Consider the following 27369-nt stretch of genomic DNA (forward strand, 5'->3'; position numbering starts at 1 on the left):
GATATTACCTCACCCACCTTGTCTCTCTAATATCCTAGGACCAACATGGCTACAACACTGCATACAAAACTGAGTATTTTTTTTTTTCAAAACAAAATTTCTTCAAAATTGACATGTTCTCGTGGGAAGTTTGGTTTTGATGAAACAGCATTTTTCAACAGAAAAACATTCCTTTGGAAAATTTTTGACCATTTCTAATAGTCATCATCCAAAGACTGTCATAGCCATTTAAAAATATTTAATAGCTTATTTTTACATATAGGATAATGTCTGGTCCAGGAATAAGAGTAAATTGCTGTCCACCACATATGAAAAAACTCTGCTCAGGTTTTTGATTAAAGAAGACAAAAAACACACTAAACAGACACAAACACATAAATCACATGCAAAAATGGAACTTATACAATATTTTCCTTACTTTTCTTTGTACATGAAAATAAAACAGTAGATACTGTAGGTGCATTTTGACTGGCATAGAGCAATGTTATAACTAATTGTCCATTGCTCTTATATGTACAATTTTTCCATACATCAACCAAATGCTTATTATTAATTTCTTATAACAGAGTACCACTCAAAACACCCCAAACTAGCACAATGGAATCCTGTTCTAGGTAAAACACACACATACACACAGTGAAACAGTCCTTAACCCAAGGAGCTTACAGTCTAAATAGACAAGACAAAGAGTCAAAAGAGGTACCCCCATTTTACAGATGGGAACTGAGGCACCGAGTTTAAAGGTACATCTACACTTATAATGGTATGTAGTGTACAGACCCTCCGTGCCCTGCTAGCATGGGTATACATGGCAGTGTAGCTGGTGAGGCACAGTTTAGGTGACTACAGTAGAGTGCCCTACACACCTGATTCCCCAGAGCATATACACCTATAAGACTCTCTACATGCCCAAGCAGTGCATCCCACATCTACACTGTTATTTTTAACAGCATAGTGTCCCTCTGCCTCCGCCTGCTGGAGCCTTTCTGCGCTGCAGCAAAAGGCTCCAGCAGCGGGAAAAGGTTATGGCAGCAAGTAAAAGCTCTGGCAGCTTCTCACCACCAGAGCCTTTCCCCTGCTGCTAGAGCCTTTCACTACAGCATGCAGCTACATGGGTAGTGCCTGTACTATACATACCATTGTAAGTGTAGACATAGCCTAAGACACTTACCCATAGTCACACAGGAAATCTGTGGCAGAGCTGGGAGTTGAACCCAGATTTGCTGAGCATCAGAGTTCAGTGCCTTAGCTGTAAGACAATATTTCCTCTCAGGAACTATACAATGTTACATCAATAATTTTATAAAGCTAAAGCCACCATGACATCCACAGCTTAGTTTCTTTTCTGTATTACTTTTATTGGCATTTTGATGTAGTTTTCATTTTACATTTCCTCTCTTTATGACTGGATACACTGTAGAAAAAAGGAAAAACTGACATTTTATAAATGGGCCTATCTGTGAGCAGATGTTTAAAATGGAAAGTTTGGGACAAGTCGTCACAGTTGTCTTACATGGACTGCAGCCTGCAAGAGTCAGGAAACCACTGGACAAAGCAATTTGAGTTCATGCAGCTGTGCAAGCAAACCAACCAGTAACAATGACATTTTACTGGAATCTGCAATCAAAAAGGATACCAAGGGCAGCTTATGCTGCAAGAAGAGAATCTTGTGGACTATATGAGCTGAGTGACACATTCATTAAAAAAAACAACGCACTATTCAGGTGAACATCTGCATTTTGATCAGACCTTTAGCATTGCGTTACCGTATGTTTGTCCTTTCTCATGTTTATAGTTATGTCTCTGGACTTGCCTTTCCCACCAGAGCAGGAGGTATTTGCATTCTTAAGCATCTCTGTATTGGAGAAATGTGGCATCTGACCTTCAATTATATTTTCGCACACTATAGCTTTGCATCAATAGAGTTGCATTAATATTCTTTTGCTTTTTATACCAGCATGTCGTCTTAATAGCTGGGAATTGTTACTGCCTTTTTTCACATCATAAAGTTGTTTCTGTACAATACCATTTCTGCATTTCCTCTCACCATCACATGACATTTTTTCTGCTTGCAAATAAGAAGTGTATAGTAAACAATACCACCATGCTCCCATACTACCTCCCATACTGGTATGGATACACAAGTTGTATCATTTTACTGACACGATAGAATTTTGACCAGACTCTCTCACTGATGTTTTGTCTTCCCTCATTTTATAAGAGTGGCTGTCCCCAGACTTTCATCCATGTTTCCTTGCCATGGACACTGACTGGCATTTTGATGTAGTTTTTGTTTTACATTATAGTGTTTATGACAGCATCTTGGTGATTGATGCCCCATTTATTCACAGAAATGATACAGCCTGGGGAATGACAATGCAACTTCCCCCAAACCACCTCACCAATGTGTTTCAACCCTGCTCTAAAGGGACCACTTCTAGGAGTGGAGAAATCATTCGTTTTCCTTGCCCAGTCAGGTCCTCCTGTGTCTGTCAATGAAGGTGCCCGTTGTGGTGGTGCTCTTTGTGATGGGGACTCTAGTCCACAGCTAGACTAAGACCATCAAGCAGTCAATGGATATTAGAACTTTCAACAGCTACTAGCCGGGGCTGGATTCAAATGGACCTAAAAGTGAAAGGTTTCACACCACATTACCAACCGCAAGGCCTCCAATCCCTTCCACCTTGCTTAATATTGGTAAGTGTTTACCTTTCCTCGGTCACAGTTACACGCAACAAGCCTTCTTTAGGATTGCAAAAAGCAGAGTTTTCAGCCCCAGTGTCTGCATTTGTCAACCACGAACCATTAAGACATGTCAGCATTATGTTCCAATGTCACAATGTACACAACAAATTCTTAAAAACAGAGTACAGGTAAAACAAATCCCACACTAAAATAAAATGCTTTCTACATACAGTCGAACCTCAGAATTACAAACTGACCAGTCTACCACACACACCTCATTTGGAACTAAAAATATGCAATCAGGCAGCAGCAGCGACAAAAAAACCCAAACAAATACAGTACAGTACTGTGTTAAACTACTAAAAAAAATAATAAAGGTAAAGATTAGAAAAGATTTGACATATAAGGAAACTTTCTCTGCTTGTTTCATTAAAATTAAGATGCCAAAAGCAGCATTTTTCTTCAGCATAGTAAAGTTTCAAAGCTGTATTAAGTCAATGTTCAGTTGAAAACTTTTGAAAGAACCACAGTGTTTTGGTTCAGAGTTACAAACGTTTCAGAGTTCTGAACAAATTCTATTCCCAAGGTGTACGTAACTCTGAGGTTCTACTGTAGTTAAAAGCTGTAAGTCTTAAACTCGACAGACACAGGTAAGAAGGCAATAAAGAGGGAACCTTGTGAAGAAACCCAAGAGCCTCCCATCCAAAATACAGAAAGAGTTAAATGCACATTCTGGCATCACTGATATCATTGTGCCTTTCCTTGTATCATAATTTAATCTCTCTAGATTTGAGTTTTCTGTTCTCTACATTTTTACACTTGAAAAGACTTGAACTGATACTTGTTGGCTGTTCCTGGCATAACAACACGGCCATAGCTTCTACTTTGTCCACACTGCAGATAGTTGTCAATAGGTTTGCTTTGGTGTTACTTGCCTTTCTTTGTTGGGTAAAACGCTAACCATCCCTTTGCACTGAAAAGAGTCATTTTCTTTATATCATGGCTGGATCTCCTTTGACTTGATACACCTTTGCCTTATCTCACTTCTCTTCAGAACATCAGCCCTGATTTTCCTACACTGCCTCAGAATTCCTTTCACTTTTTACCATAGCCATTGCCACAATGGACTTTGATTAACATTGCAAAGAAACTTGTGAGGACTCTAAACTTTATGAGAAGTAACCACCACACATACTCAGAATCAGCTTCAAACATCGAAGAATATTCTAAACCAGGGATAGGTAAGGGTTTAGGGGCTAATAAATATGTAATTCATTAAAACACCGCCATTACTGATAGCCCTGTGTAAGTACTCCTGGGTGGACACTACGTTCTATGTTCCAAATTCATGTTAGCGACATGGAATTGAATTGATATTTATTGTGTATTCACAGTATCCCTTGGAATGTGTTGGCTATACAACAGTGCACCAGTTTTCAATTATTAAGCAAAAAAGCAAAAAATTACACAACCCCAAAACAGAACTTCTATAACCATAAAACATAAACAAGCTGAAGATGCCAGGAAGACCACTAAGGAACTTGTTACACCAAGCTATTTAACTTGGAAAATGCTTATCCAGCACAGTGCTGGACACCAGTACAGAACTATAAGACAGATGGCTGGACAGGTGTTAGACTGCTGCGTCTGTGTTATAGTCTTCTTATAGGTCCCGATTCGGTAAAGCACCAGTACATATGCTACCCTTTAAAATTAAACACATAATCAATGATTTTTCTGAATTGAGGCCAAAATAGGGAATATGCCTCTGGTGTATACGATTTCTGTTTTAACCATTATTGCTTATAAATATCATGTATTTATTTGTTTGCCTTAGGTAGCATCCAAAGACACCTACCCCACAACCAGGGTACCTGTTTTGCTAGGTACTGTACAAACACACAGTAAGAATCAGTCCCTTTATAAAGGCAAAATACATCTATAAAAACAACTTCCTAGAGCTCAAAGAAATGAAAATACAAGATCAATAGAAAAGTTAATACTTTTAATGTAACTCATTTTTAGATTTTTTTACATGTTTGAATCCAAGGAAAGTATCCAGATCATCTAGAAAAACATCTTTATTTAAAAAAAGTGATTTTAACAAATTTAAAATATTAAGTTGCAATACAGTACGCAGAAACAATACAGTACAAGGACCGTATGAGACTGACCCTGAACTTTCTTCACTGGCAAAGCTCCCAATGAATGGGAAGATTAGGCAGGACTGGGCCCTATTAAAATGAAGACATGCTGTAATTTTTAACTACTGCTCCATTCACCAGCATTTCAGATATCCTTCCTATGGACCACAGATCTGTTTTTAACTGGATCAATAACCAGAGTTCATAAAGAGTAACATTCTCGCATTACAATCATTTGCTTCACAGACTAGATCTTCATGAAAGGTACTTTCAGCCCTCTTAAAGTCTGATGAGAAGACATTAGTACAAGTATGTTTTTCACATCCTCATAATTAGACACAAGAAAAAAAAGCAATATAAACTCATTTCTGGGATGTTCTGGTTGTGTTATATATTATAGAAAAAACATTCAGTATTTATAGTAGAGGAAACATGCCTAACTATAATTCCATTTTCCATCTGTGTTTTTAATAACATCAGTGCAAAAGGGTAACCAAACAAAACATGCTAGATATCATCCTTGATTGCCATATCTCTAGCACACATCTGCATCATCAATAAAATCACAGCCGAACAAAGGTCCTGGAGTCTGGTAAACCCTGTGAGCAATCTGAGGGACTGATGAGATTCTGCAAGTAGAAAACATGCAGAATGAGGCCACATTCACTCCAGCATATACGTGATTGTTCAGTCAATTGCAGGATCAGGGCCTGAAATTGTAACCGCCTGAGTTTTTAAATAACTTGCTCTGTTTTTCTTTTATTTTTTTTCCTTGCCCTCCCCTCTTTTGGTAAAATTCAGTATATTTCACCATTTCAGATCTTTAAAATATAATGAAAAATCCTTACTGTAATATCAGAGGTTGTCTCTAGATTCAATCCTGAAGTCAGTTACTCAGGTAAATTGAGTTCAATGGGAGAAGTAATCCCATCAAGTTTCGTGGAAGTTTTGCCTGAATAAAGGCTGAATAATGGATTTCAGAATTAGGTCCTCTAATGGGTTACCAGAATTAATCCCCAATAAATTTACATACTGTCTGTATGCATGCCTGAGCTGATAGAAGGTTGTGCCAGGCAAATGATTCTAACTCAACCTAAAAGGGATTCTCACACTAGTGCTGACCGCTTTGCTTATCACATATGCAGTCTGCTGCATCAGGGCATGCAGCAGCCATGAGTGCAGATGATTTTACTTCATCTGAAGGTAAGCCTTATGTTTTCCATTTCTGGACCATCTTCACACACTGAAAATACACACACTGCTTACTTCTCACAATACAGACTCACAGAGATTTGATCAAATACTAGGGAGCTTTTCACATTCACCTGTTCTTTAACAGGTTTGGGAGGATTTCACCTGGAAAAAAAAACAAACCTGAAAACAGTGGGCCACATCACCCATGAGGCCTTATCTACATTAGGTGAAAAAAACAAACAAAGAAACAAAAACCCCACACATCCTCTGTACCGCAGTGGGAAAGCTTTGGGTCTGCAGTTCCTGTACAAAGCCTTGCAGACATACACAACAGCAATCCTCAGTGTTTTACAAGCTCTGGTTGTAACTCAGATCCAGCTGAACTCATGCCATCTGCAGTGGTTTCTCCCACCGGCCAAAAAGCCGCAAATGCTGCAACTGCCAGCTCATTCAGTTCTTTTAACTCCACTCCACCCTCATATAGTACAGCAGTGAGGACCCTATATAGGGTGACCAGATGTCACAATTTTATAGGGACAGTCCCGATATTTAAGGTCTCATGTCCTCTTCAGGGGAGCAGAACCTGTCCCCCTGTGGAATGATGTGGGGTAATTTCCATGAGTGGATCCTCAGGGAGATTTCCTCTCCCATCCCATCTTAGGTGTGTCAAGATGCTGATTTCCACTTACTTGTAAGAGGGCAACAGAACTGGCTCAGCAGGTCTTGGGGCTTTTCTGCTAGGCCTCAGTGCCAGCAATTTGAATATTTTGGCACTTCCTAGGGCACTGCACAGTCTGGGGCACATAACATCATAGTGTAATCCACAAGTCAGGGTGTGTTACATATTCCCCTCTACATCTGATCCACAGATGTGAGTCTGTTACAGCTCCCAGACATGGAGCCTGGCCCTTTCCCTCAAGCTGTAGAGACTCATGCTTTCAGTACTGGAGATCCCGGCTTCAATCGTTGGCGTGTCAGCCAAAATAGCAGTCATCCATATAGCACACAAACAATTAACTGCATGTGCGATCAAAGTATTGCATGCTCTAAAGAAATGGGACATGTGGGGCTCAGAGAAGAGGAAGCCAAGGTGAAGGGACAGTCAAGAGTGTGAGATTTCACAATGTACTTCAACGTATGGATTTCCAGATATATCAGTTGCCACATGGGCTGATTACACTGAATCAGTGCAAAGACAACTGTACTCTGGCTGAGAACCATTATGGCAAGTTTCAGCCTGATGTGTTTTATATCTCCAAGCAATAAACCTAGGAATGAAATATGGTGAATAAGGGAAATCACAACAGAGCATTGATGTCTTTTATTGTTTTAATATGAATTTATTACTCATGACAGGCACCAGACTGACAAGACCAGAGACTGAACAGCAGAAAGGGCAGTAGCAAATCAAGTGTCTCAATTTTGTTGCACCAACATGTCTCCAGTATGACACGGATGGTCCTCTGGTGATGACAGTGTAGCTCAATCTCTATCTCTGTTCAATCCTTGGGTTCTCTGAGGCATTAAATAAGGATGCAAACTGAGTTCTTGTGTTATGAACACTTGCCACTAATCCTATTTGACATTCACCTCTAAATAGCAACAGTTTTTGGCCACAGCTAATGTGGCTGAATTAAAATCCAGACCAAGATGTGAAAGGCTCCATATGTTCCTCTAACCACCTTAGCCCTCCAACTAAGCATTAGCATAATACATATACAAAGCCCTATACATGCATATACATACACAGTGTTCATTATCGTAAAATGTAAAAGTGATGCAGCAGCCTAAGATCTGTCTAGATACTTTCTAAATACAGACAATACTGTAGCCCAGGGGTTGGCAAACCTATGGCACGCGAGCCGATTTTTAATGGCACGCTGCTGCCTGCCGGGTCCCAGCCACCGACCCCACTCAGCCCGCTGCGAACCCAGGCCGGGACCCCAGCAGGTAGCAGCACGCCATTAAAAATACTGCCTGCTCCGGCCCACTCTTCCCCGTCCTCCCCCCCCCCCCACCGGGGCAGGGTGAAGAAGCTTGGTCCTGCCGGCGGCTGCTGCTGCAGAGCAGCCAAGGTCCTCTCTCCCTCTGCCTCTTCCCCCACCATGCTGGGTTCCTGCCCCTCCTCCTTTGCCTCTCTGCTGCCCATTAGCTGATGGCCCTTTCTAGGGGGGGAGAAGCGGAGCTGCAGCATGCTCGCTGCTGGGGGAGGAGGCGGAGAAGAGGTGCAGACAGGGCCTTGGGGAAGGGGGCTGGAATCAGGGCATATCTCCTCCAGCCCCCTGCTGTGAGCTGCTGTGGGCAGAGGGCTGGGGGTGTGGACTAGGGTCATAGGGGTGCTCCCAGCCCCCTGCACCTCCCCCCACACAGCCCTCTACCCTGACCCCTGCACCCCCCACAACCCCAGCCCTGACTCCAGCACCCCCCACACATATCCAGCCTCCCCCCACCCCATGTCCGGACTCCTGCACCCTCCTCACATGCCACCAGCCCTCTGCCCTGACCCCTGCAGCCCCCCACACACAGCCCTCTGCTCTGACCCCTGCATGCCCCCACAACCCCAGCCCTGACTCCAGCACCCCCCACACATACCCAGCCCCCCCACACCCCATGCCCTGACTCCTGCACCCCCCCACATTCCCACCCCGACCCTGAGCACCAAACAAGAGCTCCTGCAGCCCCCCAACCCACCTGCACCCCTCGCACCAAGTGGGAGCTGCCCAGGTAAGCACTCCACACGCAAACCTCCTGCCCCAACCCTGAGCCCCCTCCCTTATTCTAGCTCCTGCCCAGACCCTACACCCCAATCCCCAGCCTGCTCCTTCACCCCAGCCCTGTGCTCAGTGCACTCCCACCCTCAGCTCAGTGCAGAGAGAAAGGAAGAGAATGGGCTAGAACCAGGAAGAAGGTAGGTACCCATCTATGTGGCCAGGGCAGGGATCTCAGACTGGCAGTGGGCTGAGCGGGGCCTGCGGCTGGGACCCCGGCTGGCAGGAGCCAGCGTCCCGGCCGCCGGCCCCGCTCAGCCCACTGCCGGTCTGGGGTTCTGGCTGCCGGCTCTTTGTCAGCCAGGGTCCCAACCGCAGGCCCCACTCAGCCTACTGTCGGCATAGGCGAACGGAACCCCAGGCTGGCAGCGGGCTGAGCGGGCCGGCGGCGTAAGATCAGCATTTTAATTATATTTTAAATGAAGCTTCTTAAACATTTTGAAAACCTTGTTTACTTTACATATGACAATAGTTTAGTTATATAATATATAGACTTATAGAGAGAGACCTTCTAAAAAACATTAAAATGTATTCCTGGCACATGAAACCTTAAATTAAATTGAATAAATGAAGACTCGGCACACCACTTCTGAAAGGTTGCTGACCTCTGTTGTAGCCAGACGATGAAATTCAGAACAAGAACTGGACAGCACCACCACTCTGTTGCTAACAGACACAACGGGTTCTATTGATGTGCACATTCCTCTCACTGTTCCTTTGAATAATAAATTGCTTGGACAAAGCAGTCATAAAACTCTCCCTTACATACAGTTCTGCCCTCCGTTATTCATGTACAACTTCACTAAAGCCATTCTCTCACTGAACTCTACGTGCCAAGTTCACAACTGGCAAATGTGGGTGCAACTCCACTGACTTCAGTGCAATTGTGCCTGCCATGAATTTGGCCCACTGGGTTTTCACTGGTGTAAGTGGGGGCAGACTTTGGTCCTGTAGGGCTCACTACAGGAGATCCTTTTCTAAAATAAACAGTCATCTATCGTTTTTGTTGCAAATATATAAGAAAATTGGCATGTGTGAGGTGACAGCCACTGCAAAGCCAGGGAGCTATAGATTTATTAAACATGCTTACTTGAGGGAATAGTATTCGTTTGCCAGACTTGGCTCAGATTGATGGGGAACCGAGGGGAATAAAGTTCTAATTAAAATTAAGTAATACTTGTATATAATGACAGGAGCAAAGAGTTTGCCCAATATCATTCAAGTTCTGTTACCACACAATAGTTTGAAAAACATCCTGACAAGCTCATGGAATATGACCTAGTTTATAAAAGGAAACAAGTGACCACTTGCCAAAGCATTCCCATGAAAATAAGAAACACTCCATTATCAAGGCTGTGAACTGTGTTTCCATATAGGACAGTCCCTCAGCTCAAATGATGGATAGGAAACAATTCAGTAAAATAAAAATGACACTTGTCCAGGTAAATTTTTTTTAAACCGTATTGTGAAAGACTGCCACAAGGATACAAAAATGTATCTTACTCTCACAAGTATGACTTCTCTTTTGGCTGGTCTAATTAAAGTAAAAAAAAAAAAAAAAGACATCCCCAGATGTAGTGACTCCATGAGCGATCACCACACTTCAGGGTGCACTGTGAGGTAAGAGGCCAATGGGCCAAGATTCTCACACACAGTCACATCATTTTAAGAAAAAAAATCTCATTTTAAGAGAGATTTTTAAAGAGAGGAAGAAAATCAATATGTACTTAGTTTCTTGTCAAGATCCAAAGCAACAGTGAAACTGTCAAAAAACAAACAAACAAAAAAACAAACAAACAGCAAGCTTTGAATTTTCAGTAACCTTTCAAATTCTGCCAGGTAATTAAGATAATACATACTGCAATACAATCAGAGTTACTTCAGACAACACATACAGGCATGCACACTACATGCAGAATTTTTTTTTTTTTAAAGAATATTGCCATGTGCATTATCTAGCAAGGACACTTAAAATATTAGGCTTTAATATGAATGACCAAAGATTACATTTTTTCCTAGTAATAAAAATGTGTAAAATGAAACTTACTGAAATGACATTTTTTAAAAAGTGTGCCAGGATAAGAAATGCACCAGTTTGAAGTTGCTAGAATTTCCATTAAAGTCAATGGGAGTTTTGCCCTAGATTTCAGGATTGGATCCAGTAATTGTTACTTTGAGGAAAGGTAAAAGCTTTCCAGTATTTTCTGGATAAAATATTCTGAGTCCACCAAATTAAAAAAAAAAGTCAACCCTCATTTTAAATATTAGCTACATGCTCAATTGCCACAAACCAAATTATAGGTCCTTGTGGCCAAATTATAACAGAAACAAGTTCTCCTACAAGTAAAACAAACCCCCAAAGTTAAGTAGTATGGATCTAAGTCACCCATGCCAGTTTAACAGTTATGCTCTCCTAAAATCTCTCAGTATGCATTCCAATTCAGCTTGAAATATTATTTTTTTCAAAACCAAGATTAAAAACTGGCACTGGAGTTGGGGGACAGACTGTTGAGTGGCCAATAAGATATTATGGTTGCGATTTAACAAGACCCTGCTAACCCGAATTCAGTGGCCAAACCTCCATTGAGTCCTATCGCATCAGGCTCTGATTGGGCGGACAGCTCCTACAATGTTATTTTGATTTTAAATCAGGCACTCTAGTCTCGCATGCATTAGCACAGAAGTGCTTAGATGGATCCATTTTTGTCACACAGAGAAATAACACCAGAAGATACAGCCGTTTGAATAAGTAATAGTAATGGGATCCCTTCCTCCAATTATTTCTTGACTGTAGAGCCCAAAGGATAATGTGTTATAGGTTTTTATTAATTCTGTGATGTTGTGTATGTAAATTAGGTTAACACTGTCCCTTAATAGACAGCATCACTTCATGCGGTCAATTATTCTTTTAGTGGTGTATATCAGGACTATAATGACCTTTACAACAGTAGTTTAAGAAAAAAAAGCAGATTCCCGCATGGTATAGAACCCCAGCACCAAGTATTTTTACAGGCATAATAAAAAAGAATACGTTGCAATCACATTTAAGGTAATATTCCAGGGGGGAAATGTTTGCAGAAGTTCCTGTTCAGCTCCCTTACTTGAATTCACAGGTCACATCGCATGGCACCTCCTGTTAAAACTAATGCTAGAAAAAGCAACATGATTGTCCTGATAGTATAGAAAATGAGTGATTTTACCACGGGATTTAGAACACCTTGGCCGTTTCTTACACGTCTCAGGATGGGGGGGAAAGCGTGCTGCCCCCGTTACATTAAATGGGAGCATTTCCCTAAGAGGCGGGCAGGCGGAATACAAATCTCACATGTTTGTATGTGTGTTTTTAATCGTCAACAGGTGTCTTTAAAAGGCTTCAGGGTTATTTACAATAAGTTGTTTTTGGAAGCCAAGTCCTCTATAAAGACATCACGTCTCACGGCATCCCTTGCTCAGCACAAAGACCGCCACCACACCGCTGCAATCCACTTTCACTACCCATGGCATCCCTGCAGTTCGGCAGAGTATCCGCTCATGCAAGCAAAGGGCGTGCGGGCGGGGGGAAATTACCCCAACCAAGCAAAACCCAAACACCTCAAGCGGCTCAAGACAGCAGACAACACAGACAAACATCTCTCTAGCAGCACAAGATGGCAACCGGCACTTCCTCCGGGAGATCATCCGCCTTTGGTGGGGGTTTTCCCCCCAGCCCCGTTGGCTGAACGACAGATGTGCAGAGAAACAAACACATACATCAAGACAACTGCTATAGTCACGCAGGAGGCAGACCGGGAAGAGGGAAAACCCCACTATGGCCCTCAAGTTATCAAAGTTGTCTGTGCAGCGATCCACTTCGGCTCGGCAGCTCCCCCCAAAACCGCCTCACCCCCTCCTCCAGACATTTTGTAATCCTGGGGAGCGAGGTTCTCGCCGTCACCCAGCCAGCCTGTGCCCACTTCTCTCGCCACAAGGGTCCGGGCAGCAGCAGCTCCCAGCAGAGTGCAGAGACAGCAGAGCAGTCGCTTGCGTTGGGGGGGGGGGGGGCAGAGGGGGGGCTCCCTCCAAACCCACAGGTTCAAGTCAATCCCTCTCTCCCTGGCACAGTGCCTAGCAGGGGCAGGAGAAAGGACCCTGGCACACGGGGAGCCTCTGCCTAAGCAAAACCCTGCTAGGAAAGGGGCACTCCACAGCCACGATTCACCATCAACCGAGCCTGAGAGGAGGGCTCTCCAAGCAAAGCGAAAGTGGGGGGGGGGCTGAAGAGCCGGCCAGGGGCACCCCACATGCTTCCACTAAAGGGGGGGGGGGTGAGCCTAGTTGCAAGCCCGAGGAACGAGCCCCACAATTACTTACAGTCGTTGGAGGCGGCAGCAGCGGCCACTTACCATCATGTTTCCTTGCATTTTAGCGGTTTTTATCATTGGCTTTTCCTTCATGTTCGCTCTGCGTGCGGGAGCGTGCGGGAGTGAGTGAGTGAGTGCGGCTCCCCGGGAGTTACTTAATCCAGCGGCCCCAGCACTTCAGCGAGGAGCCGGCTTGCCCTTGCGGCGGCTCTTTGGTGGGGCGGAGGGTGTCCTTCCACCCCTGGAGCAGATTAGTGATAACTGCTCCCCTTTGGCAAGGGAAAAACCCAGCCACGCTCTGCGGGGGAAGGGATCCTCAGTCAACACCCAGCAGCTTCAGCTCCTGCCCGGCGAGAGCTCCCGGGTAAACAGAGACACGCGCCAGCCCCATCCCCGCACACTCACTCGCACTCACGCACGCAGCAGGCGGCTATTGCGAGTAGCCTGTGGGATGGGTCTGGGGAGCGGGAGCTGAATGACACTCGGGGCCGGGAGCGGGGGGTGGGAGGGCAGGTCCGCGGGCAGGCTGCTGCTGCTGCTCACACCGGGGACGAGAGGAAGCGCCACTTGCGTCGAGGTCCAGCACATTCAGACCCCGCTACAGGGCGGCGCATCCCCCCCCTCCCGGGGGCCGCGCACGGCTTCAGCACAAACAGGAGCCGCGCCGTCTGGCCCGGGAGCCGGAGCCGCCCCTCCCCGGCGTTAACTCTTCCCCGGCCGCGGCTAGGCAGGAAGTGGACCCGCCCGGCGGCTGCCCACAGGGTGGGGCTGTAAATCCTGGCCTTACCCGGGGGGGGGGGGGGTCACGCACGGCGCGTTGCCATGGTGACGCGCCTTTAGCCTGCCCCGCTGCACCCCGCCTGCCTGCCTAGACTCCGCTCCGCCGCCGCGGCGGGGCCGCCGTGCTCCGCCCCGCCCGGCCCAGCCGCGGCCACGTCCCCAGCCCTCCCCCGAGGCTCCCGCTCCTCGGGCTGCAGCCGCATCCCGCCGGCCGCTGCGTCCCCAGCTCGTCCCCCGGCAGGGAGCCCGCCGCGCCGGGGGCTGCTGCGTGGCCTCCACGCACCCAGCCCAGCCGCCCTCTGGGGTCGCCCTGTCTCCTCTGACCCCACCCCTCCGAGCCCCTCTGGCTGCTGCGGCTCTGCCCAAGCCCCCTGTCCTTCATTCAGCCCGCTGGTGCCTGCCTGCGTGCACCCACGTCTCCCTCCTACCCTTCCTCCCGCGGCGACCCCAGGCATTCAAAACCCCACTTTGTTCTTGGGCTGACACACGCAGAGAGGCAGGATTCATTTACAGTCCAGTCACTCTAATGCTATGACCCTCCTGCTGGTTTTCTCCCCCAGGTGCTTGTGGCAAGGCAAAGGAACCGCTGGTAGAGAGGGGCGATGACTCCTAAAGGTGTATTGGGGTGTTACGTTTTGATGCCTCCTTTATTAATAAAATAAAACAAACCCCATCATGTATTTTTCAATGCTATTGAAAACAGGCAATTTGGATGATATACAACAGCAGAAAATTCAATACAATCCTATTAGCATAAACACGGAGGCTGCTTAACGCCGCATCAGAGAAATGTTGGGATGATCATCTAAAAGGCTTTCCAAAAATGTCAAGGCTCAGGAGCAATATATTGTGTGAGGTTTAACCCTTATGTAGGCAGCAAGAGTGGCATTTAGAGAGACAGGACGCAATTTGGGAAATGCAGAGAGAGGGGCAGATACTGTCTATATTTCATAAAGCCAAACATGCACCATTCTCTTGCTGTTACTCCTTGGACCACCGACCAGTCTCGCCTCACCTTTTCATTGATGCCCCGCCCCCTTCCTTTTCCTCTTTAGCGTGGCCAGGGGCCTCATGCTATCGCTACTGTCTCCAATGGATAGAAAGCTGGACCTAGCCGTTTCTGCTCCTCACTAGACCAGAGGAGGGCGCCAGATTCAAGCTAAGTGCTCACTGGCTGACCTGCCCAAATGTTACTTTTAAGGGATGACAATAGGTCACACTTTTTAAAGGTACAGTGTCCTGCTTCTGAAACATGTATCAGCTCTCCCTTTACCAACCACCACCCCTAACCATAGGGTTGGATTTGGATCAGGATCCACACATTCTTGGACTACCTAACATTTTAAAAATTCCCTGTTGAAGAACAGCTCCTGCTCTCCCCCCCCCCCTCCTACTTGTGTAATTTGCTCAGAGGTGGTTAGGAACAGCAGGAAAATGAAACTGATACAACTACTCAGGGAAGTAGTCTGCCTAGGAGGAGTAAAATGGAACCAAGTAGGATCCCATCAATTTCACTTTTCAGGACTCTGCTGCTCCTTCTGGTGCTGACAGATGAATACTGATTGCAGAAATAACAGAATGTATGAAATCAAAGGGGAAGGAAAAGACCCTGAAAAAAGAGAGAGAATTGTTTCTAGTGGTTAAAGAAGATTGAAACTGGAAGGGAGGAAGCCAAGGAGGAGGGGGGAACATTGCTATTCAAGTCAAGAACAGGAGGCAAAGCTCCTTCTTTTAACAGAGGAAGAGGAGCTGCATGTCTCTATATTTCCCCTTTGCTTTAACCTCTGTTTGTAGCTCACTTTGTAAAAAGGTTTGTATTCTGGCCCTTTACCATTAAAAGCACAAGCTCAAAAACTAAGGCTCCTAACTGGCAGCTGTAGCAAACACATTAACTTCTTATGTGGCCCAGCCAGGAGAGGGAGAGACAGACCCACAATCTCCTAATGTGGGTTACAAACTACTTTGTTTCTTTCAGCTACCAAACCAGTTAACAAGTGCCTATCCACCCAAATGAACTGTTGATTGAAAGAGGCTCAGATAGAAGCCTTGCTCCTATGATTTAGGATTCGGACATTTCAGGGTGCTCAGAGAAACCAACACATGCAAAAATCAAATTATTCTGTAACGCTGTCAGAAGCCTATCCACTCTAGAGGATAACCCTCCAAAAAGAAGAGCATGGTGGCACCTGGGTCAGTTTCTTATTGTTGGGAATTGCACATGGTGCTAGAGCTAACCCTGCCTGTCTGCCCTGCTCATCTAGGAAGATTTACAAACATCTCACCCCTGCTTTGTTGATTTTGTCTGTTCAGTTGCCTTTACGTGGTAGGTGCTTACAGCTAATGTATGTTGTTCATCTTGACTGGAAGGTCTTCTCTGTGCTCCCCAAAATTTTGCCTTCTGCTTTCTTTAATCCATTTAATTCATTTTTTTATTTTTATCAGGCTTTGCCTATTGCATCTGAGTGCTTTATCTTCAGATCTTTTAATTATGTATGAAGACAGAGTATTTGATACATGCTTCATAGTAGGTAGTTCCCATTTGCCTCCTGAATGATTTTATATACCAACAGAATCACTTACTAACTCTGGCAGCAGTCTTCCCCCCGCCCCCAATCTCTCATAATGCTGTGTATTGGTTTTGTCTGCTTACTCTTATTTAAGGTCTAATTTATGTGTCTTTGGCATTGCTGTAGCAATTGCTTTGATTAAAAGAGTCTAGTTTGAAGATTGCTGGCAAAATGCTTGGTTTCACTTCTGATACCATTCAGGTTTCTCCCCCGCTGCCTTCAGCACAGACACTCCTGGTCCATTTGGCTAGGATTACTGCACTATTGCTTTTTCACATGGCCATGGATCCTACTCCCATCACAGTTATCAACTCCAAGTGATGTGGCAACAGACCCTACACATGCACCAATATAATTACAGTATATATGTTTTCCAATGCTGTACAAAAAATGGGAGTGGGTACATTGGGAAAAGAAAAAAATCCTTTACAAAACTGAAATTCTTGTCTTTGTGGCAAGTTCTGCTTTGTGGCAAGGCATGACTTCCTCCCCAACCCCCTTCCAGGTTGGGTAGGATGGTTTCAGAACTAAGTCAACAGCCTGCCACCAAAGGTTTATGACCCATAGGATGCAAAACACTGTCTGCTTCCCCCACAGAAAGGCATGATCATTTTTTTTTAATTGGCCATCATAGTGCCTGTCATAAATATAAAGGGAAGGGTAAACCCCTTTGAAATCCCTCCTGGCCAGGGGAAAGCTCCTCTCACCTGTAAAGGGTTAAGAAGCTAAAGGTAACCTCGCTGGCACCTGACCAAAATGACCAATGAGGAGACAAGATACTTTCAAAAGCTGGGAGGAGGGAGAGAAACAAAGGGTCTGTGTCTGTCTGTAGTCGTCTTGGCCGGGGATAGACCAGGAATGGAGTCTTAGAACTTTTAGTAAGTAATCTAGCTAGGTATGTGTTAGATTATGATTTCTTTAAATGGCTGAGAAAAGAATTGTGCTGAATAGAATAACTACTTCTGTCTGTGTATCTTTTTTGTAACTTAAGGTTTTGCCTAGAGGGGTTCTCTATGGTTTTGAATCTAATTACCCTGTAAGATATCTACCATCCTGATTTTACAGGGGGGATTTCTTTATTTCTATTTACTTCTATTTTTTATTAAAAGTCTTCTTGTAAAACACTGAATGCTTTTTCATTGCTCTCAGATCCAAGGGTTGGGTCTGTGGTCACCTATGCAAATTGGTGAGGCTTTTTATCCAACATTTCCCAGGAAAGGGGGGGTGCAAGTGTTGGGAGGCTTGTTCATTGTTCTTAAGATCCAAGGGTCTGGATCTGTAGTCACCTAAGCAAATTGGTGAGGCTTTTTACCAAACCTTGTCCAGGAAGTGGGGTGCAAGGTTTTGGGAAGTATTTTGGGGGGAAGGACGCGTCCAAACAGCTCTTCCCCAGTAACCAGTATTAGTTTGGTGGTGGTAGCGGCCAGTCCAAGGTGTAATATTTTGTACCTTGGGGAAGTTTTGACCTAAGCTGGTAAAAATAAGCTTAGGAGGTTTTTCATGCAGGTCCCCACATCTGTACCCTAGAGTTCAGAGTGGGGGAAGAACCGTGACAGTGCCTTACACAGAGCCAGGAGGCTACTTAGTGAATTTGAAGAGATAGATAAAACTCTTGACATGAGAGATAGCCACCTGTATTATCTTCCAAGAGATTTTGAAATATTCTTTACCAATGAACACTTTCTTATGCCTTCAGGTATATCCATCATGTTCCAAGATGTTGCCAAGATTCAGGCTACTGTCTTTCCTGACACTGGCTGAGGATATCTGTCATGCATCGATCTATTCAAATGTCATTGTAAGGCAAATTTTATATAGCTCCACGTGATACTTAGCTCTATTGGCGCAGGAATTGACTTTCATGACTCAGGCATGACAAGGTAGGTAGCTGGGAGCTGCATGAAACTAGCCTATTTTTCACTTCCAATTTTGTTAAGTCTATTTTGTTATTACACACTTGTAATAGATTGGAAGGATTGTCCAGGAAGTCTTGATTTATAAGGGTAGAACATTTGCTACAGTGGCCATTGGCAGCAGTGACTGTTTTGGGTTTAGGACCAAATGGTGGGAGCCAGAGGACTTCCACAAAGAAAGTTAAAATGTATGCACAAAAAATGCCTTCATCATAGCACCTTTTGGCACTTCCCAATTACACAGTTAAGTCCAATGCTATATAAACCATTATATAGGGTCAGAGGTAAGCTTTCAGAACACATATGACTCTTATTATTCCTTGAGTGTGGGAGCCCATTGCAATTTCACTTTCACTGGTATTAACTATATACTTCAGTGCACTTACTCCTTCTTTACATAAGTGAAAGTGATATTAGAATCAGGCCATAATGGCCAGATTTCAAAGGGAGCCACTGGCTGCTGAGCACTTTGGAAGATCTATCCATTACAGGCAAAGATACTTCTCAGTGGGAGGTTTCAGGGTAGCAGCCGTGTTAGTCTCTATCCACAAAAAGAACAGGAGTACTTGTGGCACCTTAGAGACTAACAAATTTCTTAGAGCATAAGCTTTCATGGGCTATAGCCCACTTCATCAGATACATAGAATGGAACATATAGTAAGAAGATAGATAGATAGATAGATATACACACACACATGCACACACATACAGAGAAGGTGGAAGTTGCCATACAAACTGCAAGAGGCTAATTAATTAAGATGAGCTATTACCAGCAGGAGAAAAAAAAACTTTTGTAGTGATAATCAAGGTGGCCCACTTAGACAAGCTGACAAGAAGGTGTGAGGATACTTAACATGGGTCAATAGGTGTAATGACCCAGCCACTCCCAGTCTCTATTCAAACCCAAATTAATGGTATCTAGTTTGCATATTAATTCAAGCTCAGCAGTTTCTCCTTGGAGTCTGTTTTTGAAGCTTTTCTGTTGCAAAATTGCCACCCTTAAGTCTTTTACTGAGTGGCCAGAGAGGTTGAAGTGTTCTCCTACCAGTTTTTGAATGCTATGATTCCTGATGTCAGATTTGTGTCCATTTATCAATGGGAGAATCCTACACTCAGAAAGATTTATATATAAACCTGAACAAGACTATTTCTCCAAACTTCAGCTACTATCATGGTAACAAATATAGCACCCTGTATGTTGTTGTTTTTATGGGTTAGCTTGAGGAACAGTACTTTTCTCACTTGTACCATAAATATTCAGTGCAGCGTGGGTTTCACTATGATGGGGAGGACTCTATCTGGAAAGCAACAGAGATCACAAGAACTATATCCTGTTCACAAATATTCTGTTCAAACCTGTGATGAACAGGGATGGAGGAACTTGTTTTATCAAATATAAACCCACTGAATACAGTTGAGGCTGGAAATCAACAGAGATCACAAATACTAATTTCAAGACTTAATTTCAAACAGAATATTTACTGTTTGCATAGCAGAGACTCTCATTTGTTGAGTTTTTTTAAAATATATATTAAGGATATAAGAATCATAGAATATCAGGGTTGGAAGGGACCTCAGGAGGTCATCTAGTCCAACCCCCTGCTCAAAGCAGGACCGATCCCCAATTAAATCATCCCAGCCAGGGCTTTGTCAAGCCTGACCTTAAAAACTTCTAAGGAAGGAGATTGTACCACCTCCCTAGGTAACGCATTCCAGTGTTTCACCACCCTCCTAGTGAAAAAGTTTTTCCTAATATCCAACCTAAATCTCCCCCACTGCAACTTGAGACCATTACTCCTTGTTCTGTCATCTGCTACCTCTGAGAACAGTCTAGAGCCATCCTCTTTGGAACCCCCTTTCAGGTAGTTGAAAGCAGCTATCAAATCCCCCCTCATTCTTCTCTTCTGTAGACTAAACAATCCCAGTTCCCTCAGCCTCTCCTCATAACTCATGTGTTCCAGTCCCCTAATCAGTTTTGTTGCCCTCCGTTGGACTCTTTCCATTTTTTCCACATCCTTCTTGTAGTGTGGGGCTCAAAACTGGACACAGTACTCCAGATGAGGCCTCACCAGTGTCGAATAGAGGGGAACGATCACGTCCCTCGATCTGCTGGCAATGCCCCTACTTATACATCCCAAAATGCCATTGGCCTTCTTGGCAACAAGGGCACACTGCTGACTCATATCCAGCTTCTTGTCCACTGTAACCCCTAGGTCCTTTTCTGCAGAACTGCTGCCTAGCCATTCGGTCCCTAGTCTGTAGCTGTGCATTGGATTCTTCTGTCCTAAGTGCAGGACTCTGCACTTGTCCTTGTTGAACTTCATCAGATTTCTTTTGGCCCAATCCTCCAATTTGTCTAGGTCCCTCTGTATCCTATCCCTACCCTCCAGCGTATCTACCTCTCCTCCCAGTTTAGTGTCATCTGCAAACTTGCTGAGGGTGCAATCCAGTGGACCAACTCACCAGCCAGTGTATCTAAAAAACAATCCCAAGAGCATCAGGATTTCAGTCCCATTTTTAAAGATAACCCTTTATTTTCTCCCAAATAAAACAGTTTAATGTAAGTGTCACGTATAAACGATGTCCTTTTCCCTTGCCCAAGGGTCTCCTGCAGTGCCTATTACCTGTAGGTCTCACTCCACAGGCCCTCTGCTTGCAAGTTAAGGAGAGTTTTTCTGCTCCCTTCTGCTTAGTCTTTCCTCCAGAAAACTTGCTTCTAGCCTGCTCCCTGCAGGGCTGCACTCCCTAAGCTCTCTGCCTAGCAGTCAGGGAGAGGCTGAAGGTTCTCCTCTCCCTTCCCTGAATTCAGCCTGCCCTTTTTATGCCAGCAGGCTTGGCTCTGAGTCACAGTGTTCTACCCCATGACCTCTAAGTCTTATCCATTTCATCTGGGAAGGTGGTCTGAACATGCCAGGGTGCAGCTGTTGAGCCCCAACCCCCTAGAGGGCCAGCTCTCACTTTGACAAAGGGGACCATGATCGTATTTTGACAACAGAAATATACTGTGGAGAGGGAGGGGGAAGCAGCATGAAGAGCTTGCCTGCTTCAGGTTATCAGTAGAATCAGCCTTACAGTCGGTTTACCATATTAGGGAGAATTGTGATCAATAATACAACACGCAGATGTCAGATGTTGGAAATAGTTGGAAGTAATACTGCATGGCAGGGTGGATAAAACACCAATAATACTTTTGGGGGGAGGAAATCCATTTTATTTTGTTATTTATTACAAGTTTTTCTTTAAAAATAAACCTGTTTAAAATGAAATCTTAATTTAATACAAAATATGTTAAGGCCTAACCTTATTATAATTTAATTGTAAATATGAAACATTATGATTAGAGGTTTATGTGTCCTAAACATTTAAGATTGTTTTGTTTAATAAAAATGAATTGAATATGCTGTATTGTGTTTCATTAAATTCCAGTTACCATCCTAATGCAGCTAGACACAAATCATGAGCAAAAAGTTAAATTATCTAGTAAATAAGCAACATATCACTCAACATTTTCTAACATACTAAAATGTACAAATAATAAGAACCTGAAAATATTATGCATTATGATTGTTTAAATAAATGTATACAGTTATAGTGTACCCTGCCAAGTAGAAAAAGATGTATCAAATCTAGTGTTGATTTACAACTAAATAGAGCCTTTACATGTTTTAATGGTTACAACAACCAACGACAATGCACCTTTCTTTAGAAAATAAAGAAAGTACAAATGGAAAAGTTAATTGAAGTTGGCGATTTAAATCAAGATTTTCCAGTTGGTGATTTAAATCAATCTACCCTGCAAGGAAATAATGGAGACCTTGAACAGGGCATTAGTATTGGACCCTGGCCACAATGGATAGCTAGTAGCTGCTACAACCACGTATATGTACACTATTGTAACTAGCATCCTTTCCCTCACCAATGTGGGTCAATTTGTAGCATGGCTTGGCTAAAATGGTTCTCAGACTACTCATCTACAACCCCAACCTACTTCTGTTGAAGTCAAGGAGAGTTTTGTCATTGATTGCAATGGATGTGGGATTGGTATCCTAGGGGAACTATACCACAATATTCTCACGTATTTTTCAGAGGAAAACAAAATTGCTTATTCATCACAGAAAAACAAGTAGAACTTCCATTTCCTGCAAATTGATGTACAACACAAACATTGATAGGATTAACAGAGCTATAGAAAATACTTAACAGTGACCTAAACTTAGCCAATTAATTTGCAAGTTGCAGAGGCCCCATTGCAGAGCATGGTAAGATCCCTTACGAACTGGCTAGTAGATAGCAAGACTGATACATAAAAAAAAATCCAGAGTTTTGATAAGGGATCACAATGTATTAGAGGCATGAAGTGAAGTAACAGTAGAGTAGAACCTCAGACTTCTGAACATCTGAGTTATGAACAGACCAGTGAACCACACACCTCCTTTGGAACCGGACATACGCAATCAGGCAGAGCAGAGACAAAAAGAAAAAGCAAGTACAGTACAGTACTATGTTAAACATAAGCTACTAAAAAAATAAAGGGAAAGCACCATTTTTGTTCTGCATAGTAAAGTTTCAAAGCTGTATAAAGTCAACGTTCAGTTGTGTTCAGTAATGAACATTTAAGAGTTACGAACAGCCTCCATTCCCGAGGTGTTCGAAACTCTGAGGTTCTACTACGTTGGAAGTGATTGACTAAACAGAGTGCTAGAGTCTAACAATGAAAGCCATTACATCTGTAAAATCAATTGGGTATGTATTAGAACTGTACACAAGCCAAAACCATGGATTGGAACACCCTCACCATTTGGAATGTTTTAGAATCAAAGACCTAATCCAGTTCTGAATTTTTCAGCTTGCCCCTATGTTTGTAACAGGCCATATCAAAACACAAAACAATCCTAGATCCAAATACCCCTAATCTTTGAGAGTTTAGGATTTGGGCCAAAATCTTGCAGCATAGACCCATATCTAAAAATGTATAATAAAAGGCCCCACTGGGACCTATTTCTGTACCTTACCAGACAGCAACAAAGAGGAAAAAATACCATTATGCAGAGAGATATTAAGTCATGAATAACCAGGCAGTATGAAGCAGAGCATCAACTGACTAAGGGCCCAGTACTGTAAAGACCTTACGCAGAGGCTTAAGTCTACCCCTATTCAGCAAAGCACATAAGTATCTAAATGAAGAGCAGCAGCTCACATCTTTCATTTCAATGCTTTAAGATTTGATATAAAAGGAGAGAAAGACAGATAGCATTGTTCCTCATGTGAAAAAGGACAGAGGTTCCACTGACTGAGCTCCAATTCAACTACCACTGAAAGTGAAAACTCAGATGACCTGAAGGACTTTGGAATTCTGGAGATCTTTTTAGCTGGGGCTCACAAGTGGATTATCATGTTTGGTGATGATTTGCATGCAGCTGCTACATTATTGTGCTTCTGACCAGGAATGGATAAACTCTTCACAGTATTGGCTGATGTGGTACAGTGCTATCTTGTGGATGCCACATGTATCTAACAGGAAATTAGAGGGCAAGAATAACTTGTAACAGGAAGTTCAGAGGTAAGGTGTAGAATAGAAGGAGACATACAGAGAGACTAGGTTTAAATGTTTTCTGAATCAGACAGTTAATCTGGTTTAATCCATTATGTTCATAGAATCAAATATCAAAGTTGGAAGGGACCTCAGGAGGTCATCTAGTCTAACCCCCTGCTCAAAGCAGGACCAATCCCCAATTTTTGCCCCAGATCCCTAAATGGCCCCCTCAAGGATTGAACTCACAACCCTGGGTTTAGCAGGCCACTGCTCAAACCACTGAGCTCTCCCTCCCCCCATGTTGATGTAACTGTTAAGTAAAAAGTATTTCATTGACATCTGGGACTCCCCGCTGCCTCGAGAATACTAGACCTGATTGTACAGTGGTTGCTATTAAGAAGTCAACATTTGCCAGCAGCTACGGCATAGTGGGCTATCCCTCATAGTTAGAATATAAAAAACCTGTGTTAACCCAGATACCACTATGTCAAAAATTTTGAATTTTTAATGGCAATATGTCTTAGAAAGACATCTTCTGAATGTTGATTATTTTATCTTATTGTATCCTTTCACACCAAGTTAAAGGCATATTAGCTGCAATATTGTTAGCATTCAGTGTCTCCTTCCTCTCATTTTCCAACTGTTTCCTTTTTTTTTAGCCTCTCCCTTCATTTCTCATCATTCTAGCTTTATTAAAATGTGCTTCCCATAAAACACAGGAGCTATTTCATTCAATGAGAGGCATTACTTAGCTAGCTAAAATGCTACAAAAATGTACTGTATAAGAGCTGAAAAGTTACTGCACTAGAAAAGGGTTACTGATGTTAACACTGATGGTCTGTTTGAGGAAGTACCTCCTTAAGGGAGTAACCGGACAGCGTATTTCTCATTCTTCAAAGTTCTTCTTGAAAATCTGTGGGGAACCTGAAAGCCTTTCCGTTTCGCTTATCCACTCTATTCAACCACTAAATATACATACCTGTACTTTGATTTCTGGGTTTTAGACAACACAGGAATTGCTAGATGTGGTCTGAAATTGTTTGAGAGACTTCACCCACATCTCTTACTTCGCACCTGTTTGAAATATAAACCTTTGCCCTCACATCAGTTTTGGTTTGCAGGAGAGGGTACAAGGAAGGTTGAAAAGGCACTTTGCGCACAGCTTTTGAAATTGGAATGGAGGTGACTGCAGTTCAGATCTGATTCAAGTTAGTAAATAACAGATCACTCCCACAAAAGCAGATTAGGATTGAGGTTCTCACACTGTGGCCTATGAAGCACTTGCTGGTGATCTGCTCTTGCCATGGGTTGCGGGGTGCTGAGGTCACATTATGTAGAACTCTAACACACTCCACTTTTTCCTGTACCTCAGCCTACTTCTCTGCTAAAGCATATTCCAAACCTCAGTCTTTCCAGGACTTTGAAAGGAAAGTATAACACATAGTTAAACACAGAGAGAAAAAACAAGAACTTCTTAAGGATTCTCTCTCTCTCTCTCTCTCACACACACACACACACACAATCCTCTGCCTGTAACCAGTATTTGAAAATTTTCTTAAACAACTATTACCCACTAATTCACTTGGTGTTCCCCACACGGATTTCCTCACTTTGTTGCTGTTACGTAAGTACCCTCTGCCCCTCCACTCCAATCTTCTTACAGAGATGACTTCTCAGTCTCTGCAGGGCGGCATCAAAAGTGCAGTGCCTGTGTGTCACTCGGATTCTTCAAAGCCAGAGAAGAATGGCAGCCCCAAAGTTCCCCTCCAGACTCCTCAATCTCCTCAGCAAAAGCAGCCCAAAGATCCTCATAGCTAGCAGCAATTCCAGTCCTGGTATCAATAGTCGGCATCTCCTCAGCTTCCTGTGAGACAGGGAATGTGCAGTCTGGATCCAAAATAGCACAGGCTCTGGGATGCTGCTCTCACAGCAAACAGATCTTGGTCCTATGTTGCTCAAACACTGAGTCCAAAGGGCTGTGTCCAACTGCACCAGCTGGAGCTACCTCCCCATCTGCGGCATCATCTGCCAGGACACAGCCCCTGCTCCCTACTTGGCCTCCCAAGGATGTCAGCCTCCTCTCCAGCCCCAGAGACATGGCACCCAGTGCTGGACTGTATGTGGGGGCTATATTTATATAAATGTGTCTTGTATAATATGGCAGGGAGGGGAAGATGATTGGAGAGGCTAGGACCCTGGGGGGATGCCATGCCACTCTGATGGGTGGGGCAAGCTGGGTTAGAGCTTCCTGTAGTTGGATTTTTATTCTCAATAAAAGAAATGAAATGTGCAAAAAACCCCTCCCCTTATTTATAACCTTTCCCCCACTGAGCGTCAATTGACCCAGCTCTTAGATGGTGGATGTGTGGAACCTGCTAGACTCTTTTCCCTTAATGGGAACCCTATGCACAGCTTCAGAGACAGACATTGAGCATGACCAGCAACTACCACATACCCCCTCCTCTAGATAGGGTAACCAGATGTCCCAATTTTATAGGGACAGTCCTGATATTCAGGGCTTTTTCTTATACAGGTGCCTATTACCCCCACCCAGTCCCAATTTTTCACACTTTCTATCTGGTCACCCTACCTCTAGAAGCTCCTGGGCCCTTCAAACTAAGCACATTGCCTTGCTCTCCACAAGTGCAGAAGCAAAGAGAATTCAACAAAAATCCATATTTCCTCACCACTGCTTTTCTACCCTCTTTAGACTTAAACAAAACAATATCAACTGTAGTAGTACAAACACGTGGGTTATGCTCACATTGTGTTGATTTTCTCTCCGTTTCCAGCTGCTAAACTCCATGAAAAGCTAAAAAAATATGGAATATTTTCCAAATGTTACTCTTCCATGCATGAACTTGCTGAAGTTGCCACAGATCTGTGATGTGATGATGAATGGGAGAAGAGGTGTCTATGAAATCATTTCTGTATGAAAATATGGTCCACTTTATATAAAAATTTGAGAACCCTAGGATGGTTCTAGGACTCTTGGGAATCAGGATCCATTGCAGGGTGTGGGGAGTAGGGGATTAGAAGGGATACAGGAAAACACTAATCTAAAAATAATCACCTTTTGAGTAGCTTGCTGTTGAAAGTACTTGATGATCTTGGGGCTTGTCTACATTTGAACTGCTACAATGGCACTGCTGCAGCTGTACCACTATAGCAGGTCAGAGTAGACGCTACTTACTTTGACAGGAAGGATTCTCCCATCAACAAAGGTAATCCACCTCCCCAAGAGGCAGTAAGTTGGTCAACAGAAGAATTTTTCCATCGCCTTAGTGCTGTCTACACTTGGGATTAGGTCAGTTTAACTACGCCACTCAGGGGTGCGAATTTTTCATATCCCTGAGCAACGTAGTTAAGATGACTTAATTTTCTAGTGTAGACCAGTCCTTAGTTACATTTTCCTCTGGCTCTGCCGTGGAAGCCAGATCACTGA

At 43.7% G+C, this 27369-nt stretch overlaps 1 protein-coding gene across 4 annotated transcripts in view; it reads right to left on the bottom strand.

Moving 5' to 3' along the window:
• The window catches only part of DPP6 (dipeptidyl peptidase like 6), an 816817-nt gene that overhangs the window by 702943 nt on the left and 86505 nt on the right, over positions 1-27369 (bottom strand). Inside the window, exon 1 of one of the 4 annotated variants that reach the window (XM_073334583.1) lies at positions 13174-13917. The exons of 2 other annotated variants lie outside the window; for them this stretch is intronic. In XM_073334583.1, coding sequence (XP_073190684.1) covers positions 13174-13224 — 51 coding nt within the window. In that variant the 5' untranslated portion in view covers positions 13225-13917. Of the gene's footprint in view, positions 1-13173; positions 13918-27369 lie in introns of those variants that run through there. One more of the 4 variants, XM_073334584.1, reaches the window with a different exon arrangement.

This window comes from Lepidochelys kempii, chromosome 2 (assembly GCF_965140265.1).
Source record: "Lepidochelys kempii isolate rLepKem1 chromosome 2, rLepKem1.hap2, whole genome shotgun sequence".
In the NCBI taxonomy this organism is placed as follows: Eukaryota; Metazoa; Chordata; order Testudines; family Cheloniidae; genus Lepidochelys; species Lepidochelys kempii.